This window comes from Aythya marila, assembly GCF_965140915.1.
Source record: "Aythya marila genome assembly, chromosome: 10".
Classification (NCBI taxonomy): Eukaryota; Metazoa; Chordata; class Aves; order Anseriformes; family Anatidae; genus Aythya; species Aythya marila.
The window spans coordinates 13,670,707-13,686,667 of NC_139051.1; the positions used below are offsets into that span (position 1 = coordinate 13,670,707).

A 15,961-nucleotide genomic window follows, 5' to 3' on the forward strand; every position below is an offset into this window, starting at 1 on the left:
CAAAAGCTTTACTGAAGTCCAAAAATATCACATCAGCTGGTTTCTCTTGATGGACTAGACAGGTGATCTTGTCATAAAAGGAAATCAAATTTGTTAGGCAGGACCTCTACCCCTCATGAACCCATGTTGGCTGGGACCAATGACTGCGTTGTCCCCCAGGTGTGCTTCAAGAACTTCAAGAATCATCTTCTCCGTAATTTTACCAGGCACTGATGTGAGACTGACAGGCCTGTAATTGCCAGGGTCGTCTTTCTTGTCCTTCTTGAAAATTGGTACAACTTTTGCCAGCTTCCAGTCTACTGACACCTCTCCAGATTCCCAAGATTGTTGAAAAATAATTGAGAGAGGTCCTGCAATAACATCATCCCAGGGTGCTCAGAGAGCTGGCTGGATCCCATCTGGGCCCATGGACTTCTGTGGATCCAGGTGGAGCAGCAAATCCCGCACACGTTCAGGGTCGGTCGGGAGTTTGTCATTCCCACCATCATGGTCCTCCTGCTCAGGGCACCCAGGGTCCTGAAGTCCATCATCAGCGTTGAAGATGAAGGCATAGAAGGCGTGAAATGTTTGTGCTTTCCTATGTCCTTGTCTGTGAGGTGACCTTTCCCATCAAGTAGAGGACCTATGTTTTCTTTGGTCCTCCTTTTTCTGTCCACATATCTCAATAAAAAGTTTGTTTTTTGTTTGTTTGTTTTTTTCCTCATCTCCCACAGACCTGGCCAGCTTCAAGTCTAATTGGGCTTTGGCCACACAAGTTCTCTCCCTACAGACGTGAACAGTGTCCCTGTATTCCTTCCACGTTGCCTGACCCTGCTTCCAGCATTTTCTTTTTCTGCCCAAGCTCCGGTAGAAGATCCCTGGTCAGCCAGGCCAGCCTTCTTTGTACATCTTCCAAATAAGAAACAAAAGCAAGGTGCATATTTGTAAATATTTTCTCAGAGCCTACCTTGTATATGCCATTTACAGTCTAAAAGATCTGTAAATCTCTTGCTGATTTTGTTTCTGTTGAATCAGAAGTATTCTTGTATTTGAATTCTCGTATCTATTAACTTTTATGTAATGGTATCTCCATTGAGACAAGCATTGCCACTTGTCAACAGCATGATACAGCGAGGGTCGTGAATGCAGAGCCCTGTTTGCATTGCTAGCACATAGTGGGTTTCAGTCAAATTTTTGGCAGCTGTAACACGGACACTAAAAGAGACGGACTTAAGCCAAGCGAAGCAGCTAATATTCAACTTTATCAGTGTTGAACATTGAGTCAGATTCTGGGCTGTGAGTGGTTGAACATCTTTTTATTGCTCCATAACAAACTCAGTAGACCCAGGAGAAGCCGAAGTACCATTTGGTCATGTCTGAGGTAGTCTTATAAATTAGAGGTCTGTTCTGAGCATTCACTGTAGTGTCTCGTTCTTGGGATTGGCAGGGAAGAAAAAAAAAAATAAAAAGCAATGTGTGGGCTCGTGTGCTTCTAGGGCCACTGCAGGGGCCAGGGGAAACCTGCTGCCCATGTAAAAGTAAACCTGCAGCACTGTGTCACATGTAGCAAGGGGAAAAGAGTGGAAGAAGCAGCATTTAATTATTCAAGACCTGCAAGCTGAAAAGAGTTTCAGGATGCTGGGCTGCCAGCTGGCCAGGCGTGTGTCACAGCTTTGTGGGCACTCTGCTTTCCCCTCCTGCTTGCTCTGGGGAGAAAGGTAGATTACATGAGTGTGTGTGTGTGTGGGGAAAATAAATCAATATTTTCTGTTAATCCAGTTCTTGGTTCTTATTTATTCTGGTTTTGTTTGCTGGGAGATCTTAAGTGTTGATCAGTGACCAACCTGATGACATTATTTTGCCTCCTACAGAACGACAGCGCTTTCAGGAGCACAAACCCAAACAGCATCAGCCCCACATGGGCTCTCTGTGCACGGCCATGAATGTTTTCCTGCACCTCCTTGGCTGTGTGCTGTGGGACAGCTCATGATTGAGCCATTCTTCCTGACGCAGGATTTATTACTGAGATACTTGATGCTGAAGAATTTGCCATTGTCAGTCTTGCATGCTGTGCCCTGTTACAGCTACGGTAGGCTTAAAAGCTGAGAAACATCACATTCATTTCTGAGATACCAGGACAGATTCATCCCCTGATGTAGCCGTGCCAAGTGCTGTGGGATTATGCTGGGGATAGCTTTCAGGTCTTTGTCTCTTAGTTAGTACATGTGGTGGTGGTAGTGGTTGCTTCTGCCTTGATTGTTATTCTGAGGTGGAGAAAAGCAATTTATCTAACGCCTCTGCTATCTGCTCATGCATTGGTCCCAGTTTCTAAATATCCCCATTTAGCACGTGCCCGCCTGCTTGACCTGGCAACAAAAATGATGCGTTGGCATTTCTGACACCAATACTGCCTTTTTACCCGTCATCCTCAGGCTAAATTGAAGCCTTCTGTGTCACTTGTTCCTTGCTATGTTTATTTGTTTTGGTCTAGTCTTCAGAGAAAAATCGAACCGGCTCTGTGTCTCTGTCTTATTACTGCCTGCGTGGGCTGGGCCCCTCTGCATCATGTGTGGCTCCTGCCACGTCCTGAGGTGCTGCAGCTGAGCCCTGCACCCTCTGCGTCCCACCGCTTCCCCGTGCACAGGCACAGAGAGGACGAGGTGGGTGGTGTGGCTGGGCTGGAAGCTGCGTCTTGCTGCAGGGCCTTGTTCTGCCCCTGTGGCTGCTGAGCCAGGTTAAGCCCTCTTGCACGGAGCCTCTTTGGCAGCCGTGCTTGTGCCTGGCTTCCCGGGAGGCCCCGAGGCACAGGCGAGGCTGCTTCTCCTGCCTGTTGTCTCTTTGCGCCGCTCCGAGTGGAGCCTTGCACTGAAAGCAGGGCCGGTTCGTGGATGTGATTATGTGTGCTGGAAGCGGCCCTTTTTGTTCTATAAGAGCCACTTAATAAATGTCACTTATTTGGTGACTGTTGAGTGCGTGGCCTTCTCATCAGGAAGTGGCTGCCAGCCCCCGTCGTGTTCTGGAGTCACAGCTGTGTGATGGAGGAGGAGGTTTGCCACTCGCCGAAACAAGACGCTGCAGTGTTTTAGTGGTAGCTGGTGTAATACTTGACTTTCCTTCTTCGTTAAATCTACTTATTGCTGTGTTTGTGCCGTTTCAAAGTTATTATTGGATCCCACGACGTAGGACGAGGGTTCTTGTACGAGAAGTTTCTTCTGGAGAAAACCAGGCAGCTGCGGAAGGGGAAGGTTTGGCAGATGGTGCCTGTCCCTTTGCAGAGGCGTGCTGTGTGTTCCTGCGTGGCCGTGGGGAGCTGAACGAGCTGCAGGTGAGATGCTCCAGCTGAGGCATTACCCGAGGCCGTGCTGTGTCAGGGCAGCGTGGCATCCCTGCCATCCCTCTGCCTCGTGTGCTCCGTGGCGGGTGGAAGGCTCCTGTGCACAGCCCGCTGCTCTGGGGGCTGCCTGGGAAAGGTGCTCAAAGAGCAGTTCTGTCCTGCACCCGAGCAGCCAATTGGCAGTACTGGGTGAATTTGTTAAAATTTGTCCATTTGTTGAAATGTTCTGAAGTCTGCGAGGTGCACTGAGCTCAACTCCAGATCCCATGAGCAAAGCAACCAACATTCCAAGTATATAATGTGTTTTTGTCTAATTTTCCACATGAAGCTAATCTTGCTTTCTCATTTGGCTTGACTCTATTTATTACAATGTCATTCCTTTCTCACTTTTTTTTTCCTGCTGTGGTATTCAGATTTCATAGAATCGCTGAATGGTTTGGGTTGTGAGGGACCTTAAAACCCATCTAATTCCACCTTCTTGCTATGGGCAGAGATGCCTCCCACCTGACAGGCTGCTGAAAGCCCCATCCAGCCTGGCCTTAAACACTTCGAGGGATGGGGAGATTTGAGTATTAGCTTAATATTTATCTTCTAATAGTTTCTGAACAGCTGAGTACTTGCCTCACTGACAATGACACTGACCTGGCTTTGGCTGGATTGGAGGCTTTCTTCATAGAGGCTTGTATGGTGCAACGTTTGGGGTTTTTGATGACCATCAGTGGATTAACACCAGGGGTTAGCTGTTGCAGAGCAGCGCCTGCACAGCCAAGGACGGCACTCAGTGCTGGCGTTTCTCTTCCCAAGGAGCTGATGTGTGATGAGCCGTGCTGTTCTGCAAGGGGCTGCCCCCCTGCCTGCTGATGGGAAGCAGCAGTGAATTCCTTGTTTTGCTCTGCTCATGGACAACTTTTGCTCTGCCTATTAGGCTGTCCTTACCCCCAGCTTCTCACCCTTCTACCTTTGTGCTTCTCCCCCGAGCCTGCAGCAGGACAGGGAGCCAAGCTGCCTGCCAGTGAAGCCCCAGCGGGCCGTGCCATCAGTAACCTGCAGCACCGGTCGCTTCAGGGAGTCCAGACAGGCTTCATTCAGCCTTTGGTGCAGTGCTTGTGAGTGACAAAATTAGCTCAAACTGTTATTTGTTAAAGCTGCTGCCATGTTAATCTTAGTGATGCCATGGCTTCTGCTGGCATGTGGGTTAGCAAGACGCTTCGGCTGCGAATGAGGGCAGGTTCTGCCTTTGGAGGAGTCTCAAAGACCTTCTCTTACACCTTTGCTTTGAAGATTTACACCAGGCAAATCTGTCCCATTTTTTCCATTGCCAGGCCTATCTTCCAGGTGTTCTCTTATCCCCGGTTGCTCTTCTGGCCTACTTTCCATCCATGACACATTAAAAGGTGACCAGCTGTCAGTCTTGGCTAGCATCAGGAGCAAAGCTTCTGTGCCTCAGGCTTGTTCCCTGGGGAGACCAATAACTGTCCTGATGCCCTCGGGGTTGTCCCTCATCCACTCCCCACCACAGCATGAGCATCTCGTCCTGTCTTCCACTCCTGATAAAGGTCTTTACTTGCACTTTGCAATAGTGCTTCCATTTCCCTTTGCTCATTTTCCATTGCTCATTTTGCTGATGAAACCAAGGCTTCGAAGGCTCAAAGATGTCAGCGGTGGAGCAGTAAATGGAACCCAGATCACATAATTCCTTCTCTTCTGCTCCTCCAAATGAATCCACGCTCTTTTTTTTTTGGATATGTGTTTCTTCTGCAGTGTACTAACAAGACATCGAGCTCAAGTACAAGAACAGAAACATGGCCAGGGGGATTTGCACTCTAGGGAGCGAGCATCTGTCTGTTTCTTTGGGGTAGTGGGAGAAGGGTTTCCTTCTGAAGGGCATTATTCTCTGGCAGATGCCTGGGAATCAAAGCTTGGATGGTGCTGTTCTCTGTGGTTCCTTGGAGGGTGAGAGGGCGTGCTGCAGAGTGCTCCCCGTGCCGCAGTGCTGGGCTTCTGTGAATGAAATGGGTGCCCTGTGCTGCATAAGCCCTGTGTTGGCTGCCTGTCCCATCTGAGTTACGGTCAGGCACCTTTCCCAAGAAATGCTCTCTTTAAAATTGCATTTTTGTGCTGATGAGGCACTCATTTAGGATTGGATCTCTTGTGCTTGTTGCCTCCTTGAGGCAATGCTCACTGGTGGAACTGGGTATTGGAGGAACTGTAGGGCAGTGGCTCCTGGCCACCCCTCGGACATCCATCCCCTTGCTTGGTACCTGGGAGACCATCTGAACGTTTTCCCCCTCCGTGTGTGTGTCTCAGAAATTCTCGAGGCCATTAAGCTGGGTAATTTACATGCTTCTTGAGCCTGTGCCTAGGGAAATATATTTCACAGGTAATTTCAAATCTCTTGGCGTGTGGCAGAAGTCATTATTCTAAATAGAAAGGGGTTGGTGATGTCGTAAGCCCCATCGAGACGACCGCAGTAACAGCTGGGCTTTGTCTCCTGCAGAAAAGAGCGCAGGGCAGTGGGGCGGTGGGATGTCAGCTGGTTCGGGTGTTAATGTCGATACTTGCTTATAAAGCAGAAGAGAATTATCTCGTAGTCTTAGCTTTTGGTGTTTATGCGGGCCAGGAGGAGCTGGGCTCTGGACCGCTGATGGGCAGATGAGCTGCCAGCTCTGGTGCTCGAGGGCCATCGTCAGAGCACAAACATCACTTCTGGCTCTGCTGCTGGAAGCGTCTGGCTTTGGGACTACTGCTTCACCCCGGAGCTCAGTTCTCCCCTTCCAAAAAAAGGAAGATATCTTTGTCAGATGCACCGGGAGGATTAGCCAGTTTGATGTTGGTCGGTCCCCTCACGGTGACGTTTGGGCTCTTGCACCATCCACGCTGTAAGCATGATACATGAGGGGAGGGCATGTGGGCAGTAACCGTGATCACTGGAGCTCGGTCGTGGGTGCACTGCTTGTTCATTAGCTTGAGGCATCTGGTGAGGAAAGGGACACGGCAGTGCCTAGGCTCCAGCAGAATTTCCTGCACACCCTTCCCTTTTGAAGGGGAAGACAGCTTGTCGCAGATCAGAGACTTTTCTTGCTGGGGTGGGAACCCCTAAGGTGCTTGGCACAGCATCCTTGTGCCCAAAAGTGCTCCAGCACTGCATCCCCAATCCACAGAGCTCTCCAGGACAGGAGTGCATCCCTTTTGGCACAAAAAGCCAGCTGCTGCTGGCGATGGGGAAAATGGCCATGGTGGGCCAATGTGCTGAGCGTGTACAGCAAGGCCTGGGGGTACTTTCTGAGTCTTCCAGTCTGCTTCCACAACTGCAATTCCAATAAGCTTGTGGCCTTTACAAAGGAGAGGCTGTATTTGCTTTTCCCCGTGGAGGGAGGAGCATTCCTCCCAGCTAGGAGGTGACCTGTGAAAGCTGCCAGGTTCCCCCCTGCTGCTGCGGTGCTCACTGGGACCAAACCGGGCTCCGTGCCTCCAGCATCCCCGCTGCACTGCACGTCTGGGTGCCACCTTACAAGCGGGGAGGTCCCGCAGACAGCTTTTAGATGTGTATCACCAAGTAGTGAGGTAATGGCATAAAACGCAGTAAATTATTATTTTTTTAAAACGCTTTCCACCCCCACCCCTTTTTTTCCTTTCCCTGCTGAAAGGAAGCAGCACAATGAGCAGCTTCTGGAAGTGAAGGCGACTGCATGCGAAATAACAGGGTTCTGGGTGTTTGGCTGGCGAGGGATGCAATGAGTGAGCATCGCTAAGTGCTTTATAATAACAATGATTACGGCGCGCTCTGAGGAGCCAGGAATCTCTCAGGTAGGGGAATGGTGTGGAGAGGGTTGTTTAAGGTGGGGGATTTAACTAGCTAGTCATCTACTGACAGCGACACCCAGGCAGACCCAGAGGACGTTTGGCTTTCCTCTTGTAGCAGAAGATCTTGGGGCAGAGGCTAACAGCATCTTCGCTTGATAAAGAGAGGTTGGAGACAAATTTGGCACAGGTCTGACAAGTCAGCGGTAGTTCAGACTCCCTAACGTGGCTTGTGTTTTACTGATCTGATTAATCGTCGCCCGCGTAATCCGCTTCTGAGCGGCTGAAATCTGATGGGAAGGGTGGGTGCTGACAGCAGTCCTCCAGTGTCCTGCGGCTAGTGAGAGTTACCCAGCTTGCTGTTTTCAGCCTGCTTATGTTTTGCTGCAGCTCTTCCTAGAAGCGTGACCCTCGCTGGCGGCATCTTTGGGTGGAGCACCTCGAGTGAGCAGGAGCTCTCTGGGAAGCTCTTAGTGGCTGTGGTCAGTCCTTTATTCCCTGATTGTCGCTGTGACATACCATTTCTCCCTCACCCTTTAAGCAGCACACTAGAGAATGGGATGACTACAATGTGTGCACTCAGAGCTCCTTTCCAGCAATCAGGGCTTGGCACTTCTGTATCATGCTTAGCTTCGTAGCTTGACTGGACTCTTTAAACAAATGGCCAAAGCGAGAGCAATGATTTTATTTTCTCCACTCTTTTCTTATTTGCATTGCCAGGAGGTGGTTGTTGTAAAGCACCCTCAAGTCCTGAGGGGCCTGGGTCAGCTCGGATACTCATCCTGTGGCTGAGCAACGCTAGGGGAGCACAGGGCGACTGGTAGCATCTCCTCGCAAAGCTGTGTGCGTGTCCTTTAGGTGACAGTGCTCCGGTGGCACGGTACAGAAGCATCGCCTGGACTTTTTTGTCCCTGATGTGCTCAGCTGACAGCTGTGCTATATCTCCAGGCTGTGCAAAAAGCTCTGCTATCCCCAGCTGAAAAGTGCGAATCCCGCTAGGTGCGGCTGTGCTGTCTTGTGGGGTGGCTCAGCCTCCCATCTGGTGAGGAGGATTTACTGGAATGAGCAAGAAGATGCAACGATCTACCCTACTTCTGTCTAGCTCCCAAGAGAGTCATGAATTATACACGGAATAAACAAATAACCTGATATGTCTGTCATTATATCATAAAGGACTTTAATAATTCATGCCGCTTGCAAAATCCTTACTAAGACCTACCCTCTGTAACCTTATCTTTGCGGTGGGGGATGGGAGCTCTTCAGCCTCTACTCAGATTGTGTCTGGAAAACAGGGAGGGAGTCGGTGAGGGGAAAGTTTTTGTGAAAAAAACTTCATCTGTGTAGTGGGTTGCAAAGAAATGTGGGAGAGTTACCGGCCGTGGGGGGTCTCAGGGGGTTCTGAAAATGACAAGTGGCTGCACTGGGTGAAATTTATGCAGATAGCTTGCTTAATAAAGCTGACGCCTATTCACTTCTTTATTAATTCATTGTGTTTCAAGTCCAGATTTGTGACAGGCTTTGAGATCAGGAGCCCAGTCCTAATCCTGTGCGGTGAGAGTGCAGCCGTGGGGGAACCCATGGGCTTCTGCTGCTCCTGATGTGCATCAGCAAGCGTGACAGAAATCTGGCTTCAGATGTAAAATAGGAGCAAGAACACAGCTTTCATAAAAGCAGGGATACTAAGACTTTAGGTTTGTTTTGGCTCCAAACATACCAAATGTCAAAGCACTGGGACTGCCCGCTGGAGTGTCTGTCTGTGGGACTGTCCTCGTGGCAGCAAGAGCAGCTGGTCTGGATCTCCAGATATGAGTAGGTAACTTACTCCTGCTGTAAGGCCACCAACTGAGTATTTTTTATGCTGCTGGGAAGCAGCTGGAGTATCCTCTGGGCATGGCAGAGGACTTCTTGCTGAGGCATTTCCCTGCCCTGACTGCAAACAGCAAACCAGCCCTGTCAGGGTGCTCAGTTCGGCCTCCTCCTAGAGAAAGAGGACTCGGTGGCCATGTGCTGAGACCAGATTCATCCCCTGAGACTGTGAAGACTGATTCCTGCACATCCTGTGCTCGGGGATCCCGATACGGAGGTGCCGCCGTGTGATGCTCTGACCGCCCGAGTGCCCATCGCGGGGTGGCCGTGTCGTGGGGCGGGTGGGAGGAACGGGGTTGTCCGTGGCTGAAAGAGCTTCTTGGGAAGCAGTCTGCCTTCTGGCTGCAGGAGGTGTTTGCTGTCAGCATGTTGCTGTTCATTTTATTGCAGTGTCGGTGAGAGGCATGTGCTGAAAGGTTGGATCAAAGGGGTCCCGTGGCTGCGTGGTGGCCCCGCACAGCGCATCCAGGGACTTCTTCCTCTTTCTCTTGGCAAACCATCTACAAACAGATTGATTTTCCTCAATCCTGCTCTTACGCTTTGAATTATTCACCGAATTATCCTTTGGCCTACGGCTTCTTTGCATATCAAGTACTCAAAATCAGCTTTTTGTAAAGTTTAAAATTCAAAATACTTTGATTGGACACGTAGCTCTCCAAGAATGGTTACTGTGGTTCTCTCTCCTGCTGGGAGGACATTTCAAGTGGGCTCCTGCAGGGATCTGCCTTGGACCTGGTTTTAGTCAATATTTTCCCTAATAACTTAAGCAATGGAATGGGCGATACGCTTATAAAATTTGCAGGCGACACTGAGCTGGGAGGGGTTGGATGTATTTCGGAAGGCATTATCAGAACTCAAAATGATTTAGAAAAATTGAACGGAGAGCCTGATATCAGCAAAAATGAAATTCAGTGAAAACAAATGCAAAGTGCTGCACTTAAGGAGAAATCCAATGTGCAAATACAGGCTAAAAAATATCTGTCTGGATAGCGGTGTGGCAGAAAAGATCTGGAGAGTTATAGCAGAGCACAAACTGAGTCGACAAAGCGCTGCTGCAGCAGAAGGGCACGTTTATTCTGCAGCATAAAGCACTTCCCAGGACAGGACCGGGGAGGCGATGGGTCGCCATGCAGCACCATGCTGGACTTCTGAGTGTCTGATCTCACTTTTTGGCCTGAGCCTTTGGAGATGGGCACAAACTGTAGGGATCCAGAGCTGGGCAACAAAAAGGATGAGGTGTATAAAGCAGTGCAAAGGAGGGAAAGTTGGGGGAAGAAAAAAGAGTTTGGAGGAGGAGAGAATTAAAGGGCAAAGGATGGTACAGAACAATGACTTGGCAGTTCTTAGGAGCTTGTCAGAAGAAAATTGTTTTCTGTCTGCTGTAGGTGGGATAAGTGGAAGAGGGAATTGAGATTTAGGGTGGAAAAAGTGAAGAATGGAACTGGAATAAGATACTCTGGGAATCCTGGGCTCACCTTCAGCGAAGGATTTAAAGAACAGGTTAGACAATGCTTTGTGTCCCAGTGCAGCTAATTGTGGCAGAAGAATTCCCAAGGGCCCTGCCATCCCATGCGTGTCTGATTGAACACTGACTATGTGCTCCATTTCCACAGGGAGTTTGGCCTTAGATATTTAATACTTCTGCTTCCCAGTACAGAAATCCTGATTAAGGAATGGTTTTCCTATTGCCTGAAGTCTCATAGGTGGCAAGCTGGTGGTTGCTGTTGTTTTTTGTCACAGGTACCTGCATGAATATTCGTGCTCGAGAACTGTTGATGAAAAATCTTCTGTACAGTTGTTGGATTGCTTTCCCTTCCCTTTCTGCCCAGCTCTGTCTGTCCTTCAGGCTGAGAAGACTTCCCAGTTACCCTTGTTATTATATTGGAGTACTTTGGGGGGGGCATCAAACTGGGATCAGGATGGATTTGGTAGGAGGTTTGCCACTTTTTTAGAGACATACCTTTCTATAAGAACTGGAAAGACAACAGATACACAAACTTCTGTGCCTGCTTCTTTGTGCTTAGAGTTGAGGAAAACAAAGTAATTTGGTGATAGAGCTGAAAGCAGAAAACATATTATTGTCTTTTCCCTTCGTGTTTCTTAAAGATCTGCCTTTGGATGTAGTTTTGATATCAAATTGTCCTTTTCTTCCCTCCTATAATAATATCAAAGATCCTTTCTTATTACAGGGTAGACCAGATGGCAGGGGTGAATAACATCTTGACAAATTTTAAGAAAATTTGCCTGCTGGACTTGTCTTTCCAACCTCTCCTTTATAGAAACACCTGTGCACATACTTTAAATTAAAAAGGAGTCAGAAAATAACAGTGTGCGTGGCTTGGTAACGTCTGGAAGCATGGCCAGTAATTTGTTTGGTTGTTTTGTAGGCAGTGGGTACTCTCTGGAAGTTGTATCTTAAAAAAAATACAAATAAAACAGAGCTTGGTTTTGCTCATCATGTAAATATTAGCTGCTGGGGGGCTTTACAGCCTCGGTGTGTAAGAAATGAAGGAAACTCACAGGACACGAAGTGCGCACGTCCACGCGTGCACCTGTGTGCTGCCACGTGTGCCGTTATAGGTAAGGATTAAGCATCGTGAAGGGCTAAGCCCATTATAAGAAGTTCCCGCACAGCAAAAATTAGACAACACAGTAATTAATAACTGTATTAGATAGCAATATTTGGGCACTGAACCAAAGCGCATGAATCAGAGTGAAACATTCTTGGCTGAACACGCTGCGTGAAGTGTGGATGCTTGTACAGAACACTGAGTATAACTGGAGAAGCTCTGGGGCAGTATATCTACCGAGCAGGTAGTTATTTCCTCCGGTTCTTTTTATGTTTGGATGAATCTTTCTCTTCTTTGGGCCAGGAAGGCAGCAAGAGAAAAGGATGGTGTCTCCTATTATTTGACTTTTTTTTTTTTAATTTATTTTTTTAGCATTCTCTCTTGCCCACAGCCAAGCAAGCGCTCTCCTTAGGCTGCTCCAATAAAATAGAGAAAAAAAAAAGAAAAAAAAAGAAAAAATGAAACAAAGAAAACTATCTTCAAGCACATACCTTGTTTTCATCCTCCCATTACCCTTTCCCTGCACCTTTGCAGGAGGCACCTGTGAGGGGCCAGGCGCTGCTCCATGGGCCCTACCAGGGGCCACCCCAGCGGCAGCGGGATGCTGGGGGGATCGCAGAGCCCCGTGCTGGGGTCCCCACAGCCACTTGTCTCACCCGGGGCACCCCCAGCACAAGTAAGGGGCTGTGTGAGCAGCGGCGAGGTGCAGGTGCCGTGGGTGCAATGCTCTGCTTCCTGCCTGCTGGACGTGTCTCCTGTGCGATGCTTGTCGCAGTGAGTATTTTTGAAGCTCTGCTGCCTTTTTTTTTTTTTTTTTTAAAGCCCATTTTATCTCATCTTTAGGAAAAATCAAATATGCAAATGATGAAATCAATTAGCATTTTTGTAGTTTTCTTTGGAGAGACAGAGATAAATGGTGTTGTGTTTCCAGAAATCATTTCTGTCCCTTGTTACATGTTGCAGAAGAGGTTGTAAAATATACAGGGGAAGGAAACAATTATTTTTTTTTAACACAAGAGATAATAGCGTATGTCCTGAATGTGCATGGTCATGCTTGTCCATATGGAGAGGCATTAGGTTGGAGGAGACCTCTGGAGAACCCGGTCGGAGGCAGAGCCACACAAGGTGATGGGTTCATGGATCAGCTGTGCGGTCCCCCGCTGTGGAGGGGATGGGCTGGGGGGGCTGCCCGGCCACCTTGCCCTCCATTCCTGCTTGGATTCCAGCTCCGAGAGCTTCTCCTCACTACTGAGGACCTGGAAGTCGCCCTCTGTTTAAAGGGAAGATGGAGCAAGAGGCTGGTGCAGGGGGCCTCGTGGCTGTCCGTGAGCAGCACTGCATCCAGGCCAGCGGCTTCCCAGCGCGTGCATCGGCTGTGTGCTCGGTGCTTTATTGTAAATGCCACTTCACAGGAGCAGTAGGGGACTCCAGGCTGCATGTTTTGAGGAGTTATCGCTCCTCGAGCCCTGTAACGCCACCTGAGGCGTGCAGTAATGGCCCAGGAATGCAATGACTGTCATGTCTTATTGCTTACAGCTTCCATATGAGACACGCTTCGAAGCGAAATCTCCATGTTCATAATAGGCTATCAATTTCCTTACCCTCTTCATCCTTGCTACAGTCTTCTTCCATAAAATCTGAAGTGCGGCGGCTGTGGGGCAGAAACAGGAGGCAGAAGGTCAGCAACGACAGAAGAATAATGGGGTTTACGTGTTGATTTTCTTTGCAAAGGCGGTTTTCAACCCAATATATGGCAAGCGAGATGCAAACACCAACTCAGGATGTGGCCTGAAGAATTCCAGCCATGGGCATTGCTTGGGCCATGGGGATGTGGCAACGGGTCAGACACATGCAAAACCTTTGGCAAGTGGTGTGGGGAAAGGGGTGTGCTAGCTGGAAAAAAAAGCTCGCTACCTGAAAAGCTGTCATATAGCCGTGCTTCTAGAAATCTGGCATCAACTCTGCAGAAATCCCATGTTTTTTCACAGTGTAGTGCACATTTATTTCTGGTTAGTGGTTTCTAAAGGCTTACCAGGACTCCGAGAAACCACAGGTCAGTAAGGCTGAGAGCCAGGTAACGTGAGGCTGCGCAGTTAAAGCAAGTTCTGGGCTTTCTCATGAATGAAAAATCTGGTGGCTTTTCCCTAAAATAGTGCTACTTTTTTGGGGGCAGGGGGCGGAATAAGTTGTAACGTTATTTTTGAGCAAATCTGCTGACTAAGTTTAATTTTAAATCTCAGTCTGGTTGAGCACTCAGTGTCTCTCTTGCAGATGCCAGCAGAATAACGCCGATGCCTCTGTCTTCCCGCATCCCTAGCCCTCTCTGACGGCTTGGCTGGACACGAAACTTGTGGGGATGTGAGCAGTTGTTAGCGTTGGTGGATACAGGTCGAGATGGGCTGCAGTTTTTGCGTGGCGTGGTGGTGTAGGTGTTCCTGGAGGGAGCTGGTACGGGCAAGTGTCACCGAGTGGCAGGATCGTACCCAGAGCTGGAAGCAAAGGGAAGGTGTTAGGTCCGTAAGTCCTCAGCAGGGCGTCTTCAACCTGTGGCTGAGTGTGAGCATATAATTGATTTTTTTAATTTATTTTGGTTCACTGGATAAACTGGGGGGAAAAAAGAGCTCATAAAATCACTTCTGGTGCTTCAAGGCATATTTTGAAATGAATGACTTATGTAGAAATAAATAATTTTGGGGGAATATACTTCAGTAGATTTGTGAGTAACTTTGGCCAACCTGAATAAACCTTTGATAGCAAATAAAATGTTTGACTGGAGAGGGGGGAAAGAAATCCTCTGGTTTTGATCCTTTGTCTTTACACGGACAGTCCCTGGGCTTTGCTTTGTCTCCTTTGGGTGAGAGGTGTGCCTGCTGGCTCCTATACCCATCACCTGGCGTGCATTTCCTCTCCTCCCCAGTAAAGCTCCAAAGCAAAAAGACAGCGTCACCTCTGCAGAAATGTTAGAAATGAAGTAGGTTATACTGGTAAATGCTGAAGATTTGGAGTGTGTGGTTAAATTTTGGTTTCATCCATAGCCTCTGTTGTTACTAACTGGCCTGTGCAGCCGTCTGCTGGTCCCTCCTGCCTGCCTTTCCTCTCCTCGCTCCCCAGCAGTGCTGCTTCAGCCCTGCTTCGAGTGTGGAGTTGATGGTTGTCTCGAGGTTGTTTCTGCTCTGGTATTTTTGCCCAGCTTGCTCCACTTCGGGGCAACGCTGTATAATTAGGAGTCCTCTGTGTCCTTGCTTCTTAGTTGTTTCTTTGCCTCCTGACCTCCAGGAAAGCCTCTCCAGTGGCTTCGCAGGGCTGAGGAGTGCACGTACGCTGTCTGGGGAGCTTCTCGTGGTGTGAAGAGTGAAAACATTCTGTGAACTGATGGAAAGAGCAAAAGCCCCAAGCTGCTCAGCTCCCTCCCAGCTTCTCCATGCCCATGTAATCCCTTTGCCATGATGCTGGCCTTGCCTTCTGTCCCTTTTATTCCTTCACTGCTTTCTTTGTCCGTTGCTGTCTTTAGGGACGAATGTTGCTGTGGAGAAAGCGCCGGCTGTGGTAACAAGTGGGGTAGAGGCAATCCAGCATCGCTCTTCGGGGCCAGATGGGAGATCTGACATTTGCGTGGCCAGGGGCTGGAGTCTGGAAATCTCATTAAAAGGAGGAGGGTTATCGAGTTCTGGGGCTTTAGGAGAGTGGTTTTGCTGTTGCTTTAACTTGATGGCATTGCTGTAAGCGAAAATCTGTGTGGCTGCCTACACGGGGGTGTCGTGCGTGCCGGAAGGATTGCTGTGCAGGGCTCGGGATGGAGGGACCGAGGAGGTCCCCAAAGGGGGTCTGGCAGGCACTGCCAGGCTCAGCAGCCCCCAGATGCCGCAGCAGCGATCTGTTGGTGCTCTGGGACGGGCGCCTCTCGTCCTGCATCCCTGCTGCAGCAGCGAGCTGCCTTCTGCAGCGGGCACCGCAGCGCTTAGACCTCATTCAGCACTCCGGGCTTAAGTAATTAGCTACTGCCACTGTTAATATACGAAGGGAAAAAAATACACTTTGCAATTTTTGTTGTACTGCTTCTTCCCTCTTCTCTCTGCGGTGCCTTCTGCATACGTTGTTTTGGAGTCCTGAAGCTTACAGCCTGCCCCAGCCATAGCTCTCAGACGCCGCCTGTTCTTGGTATTCTGCCTGCGCCCGGGGCTGCAGGAGCAGAGCTGTTAACATAGCTGAGGGCACTGATTTCCTCCCTCTCCCTTTAATTACCTTGCTTATCTACTGAGTGTCAGGGCTCTGACTTTCTCTCTTTCTTTCTCTCCCTTTCCTCCTCTCGTTCTCTCTGTCTCTTGCAGTATGCAGTACTGGGCCAGAAGGCTGGAGCAGGAGATTGATGGAGTGATGAGGATATTTGGTGGAGTCCAGCAGCTCAGAGGGG

At 49.1% G+C, this 15,961-nt stretch overlaps 1 protein-coding gene across 2 annotated transcripts in view; it reads left to right on the plus strand.

Moving 5' to 3' along the window:
- Positions 1-15,961, plus strand: part of CACNA2D2 (calcium voltage-gated channel auxiliary subunit alpha2delta 2) — a 169,772-nt gene that overhangs the window by 8,277 nt on the left and 145,534 nt on the right. For both annotated transcript variants that reach the window (XM_082768358.1, XM_082768359.1), the window contains exon 2: positions 15,879-15,960. In XM_082768358.1, the coding sequence (XP_082624484.1) occupies positions 15,879-15,960 (82 nt within the window). The remainder of the gene's footprint in view (positions 1-15,878; position 15,961) is intronic.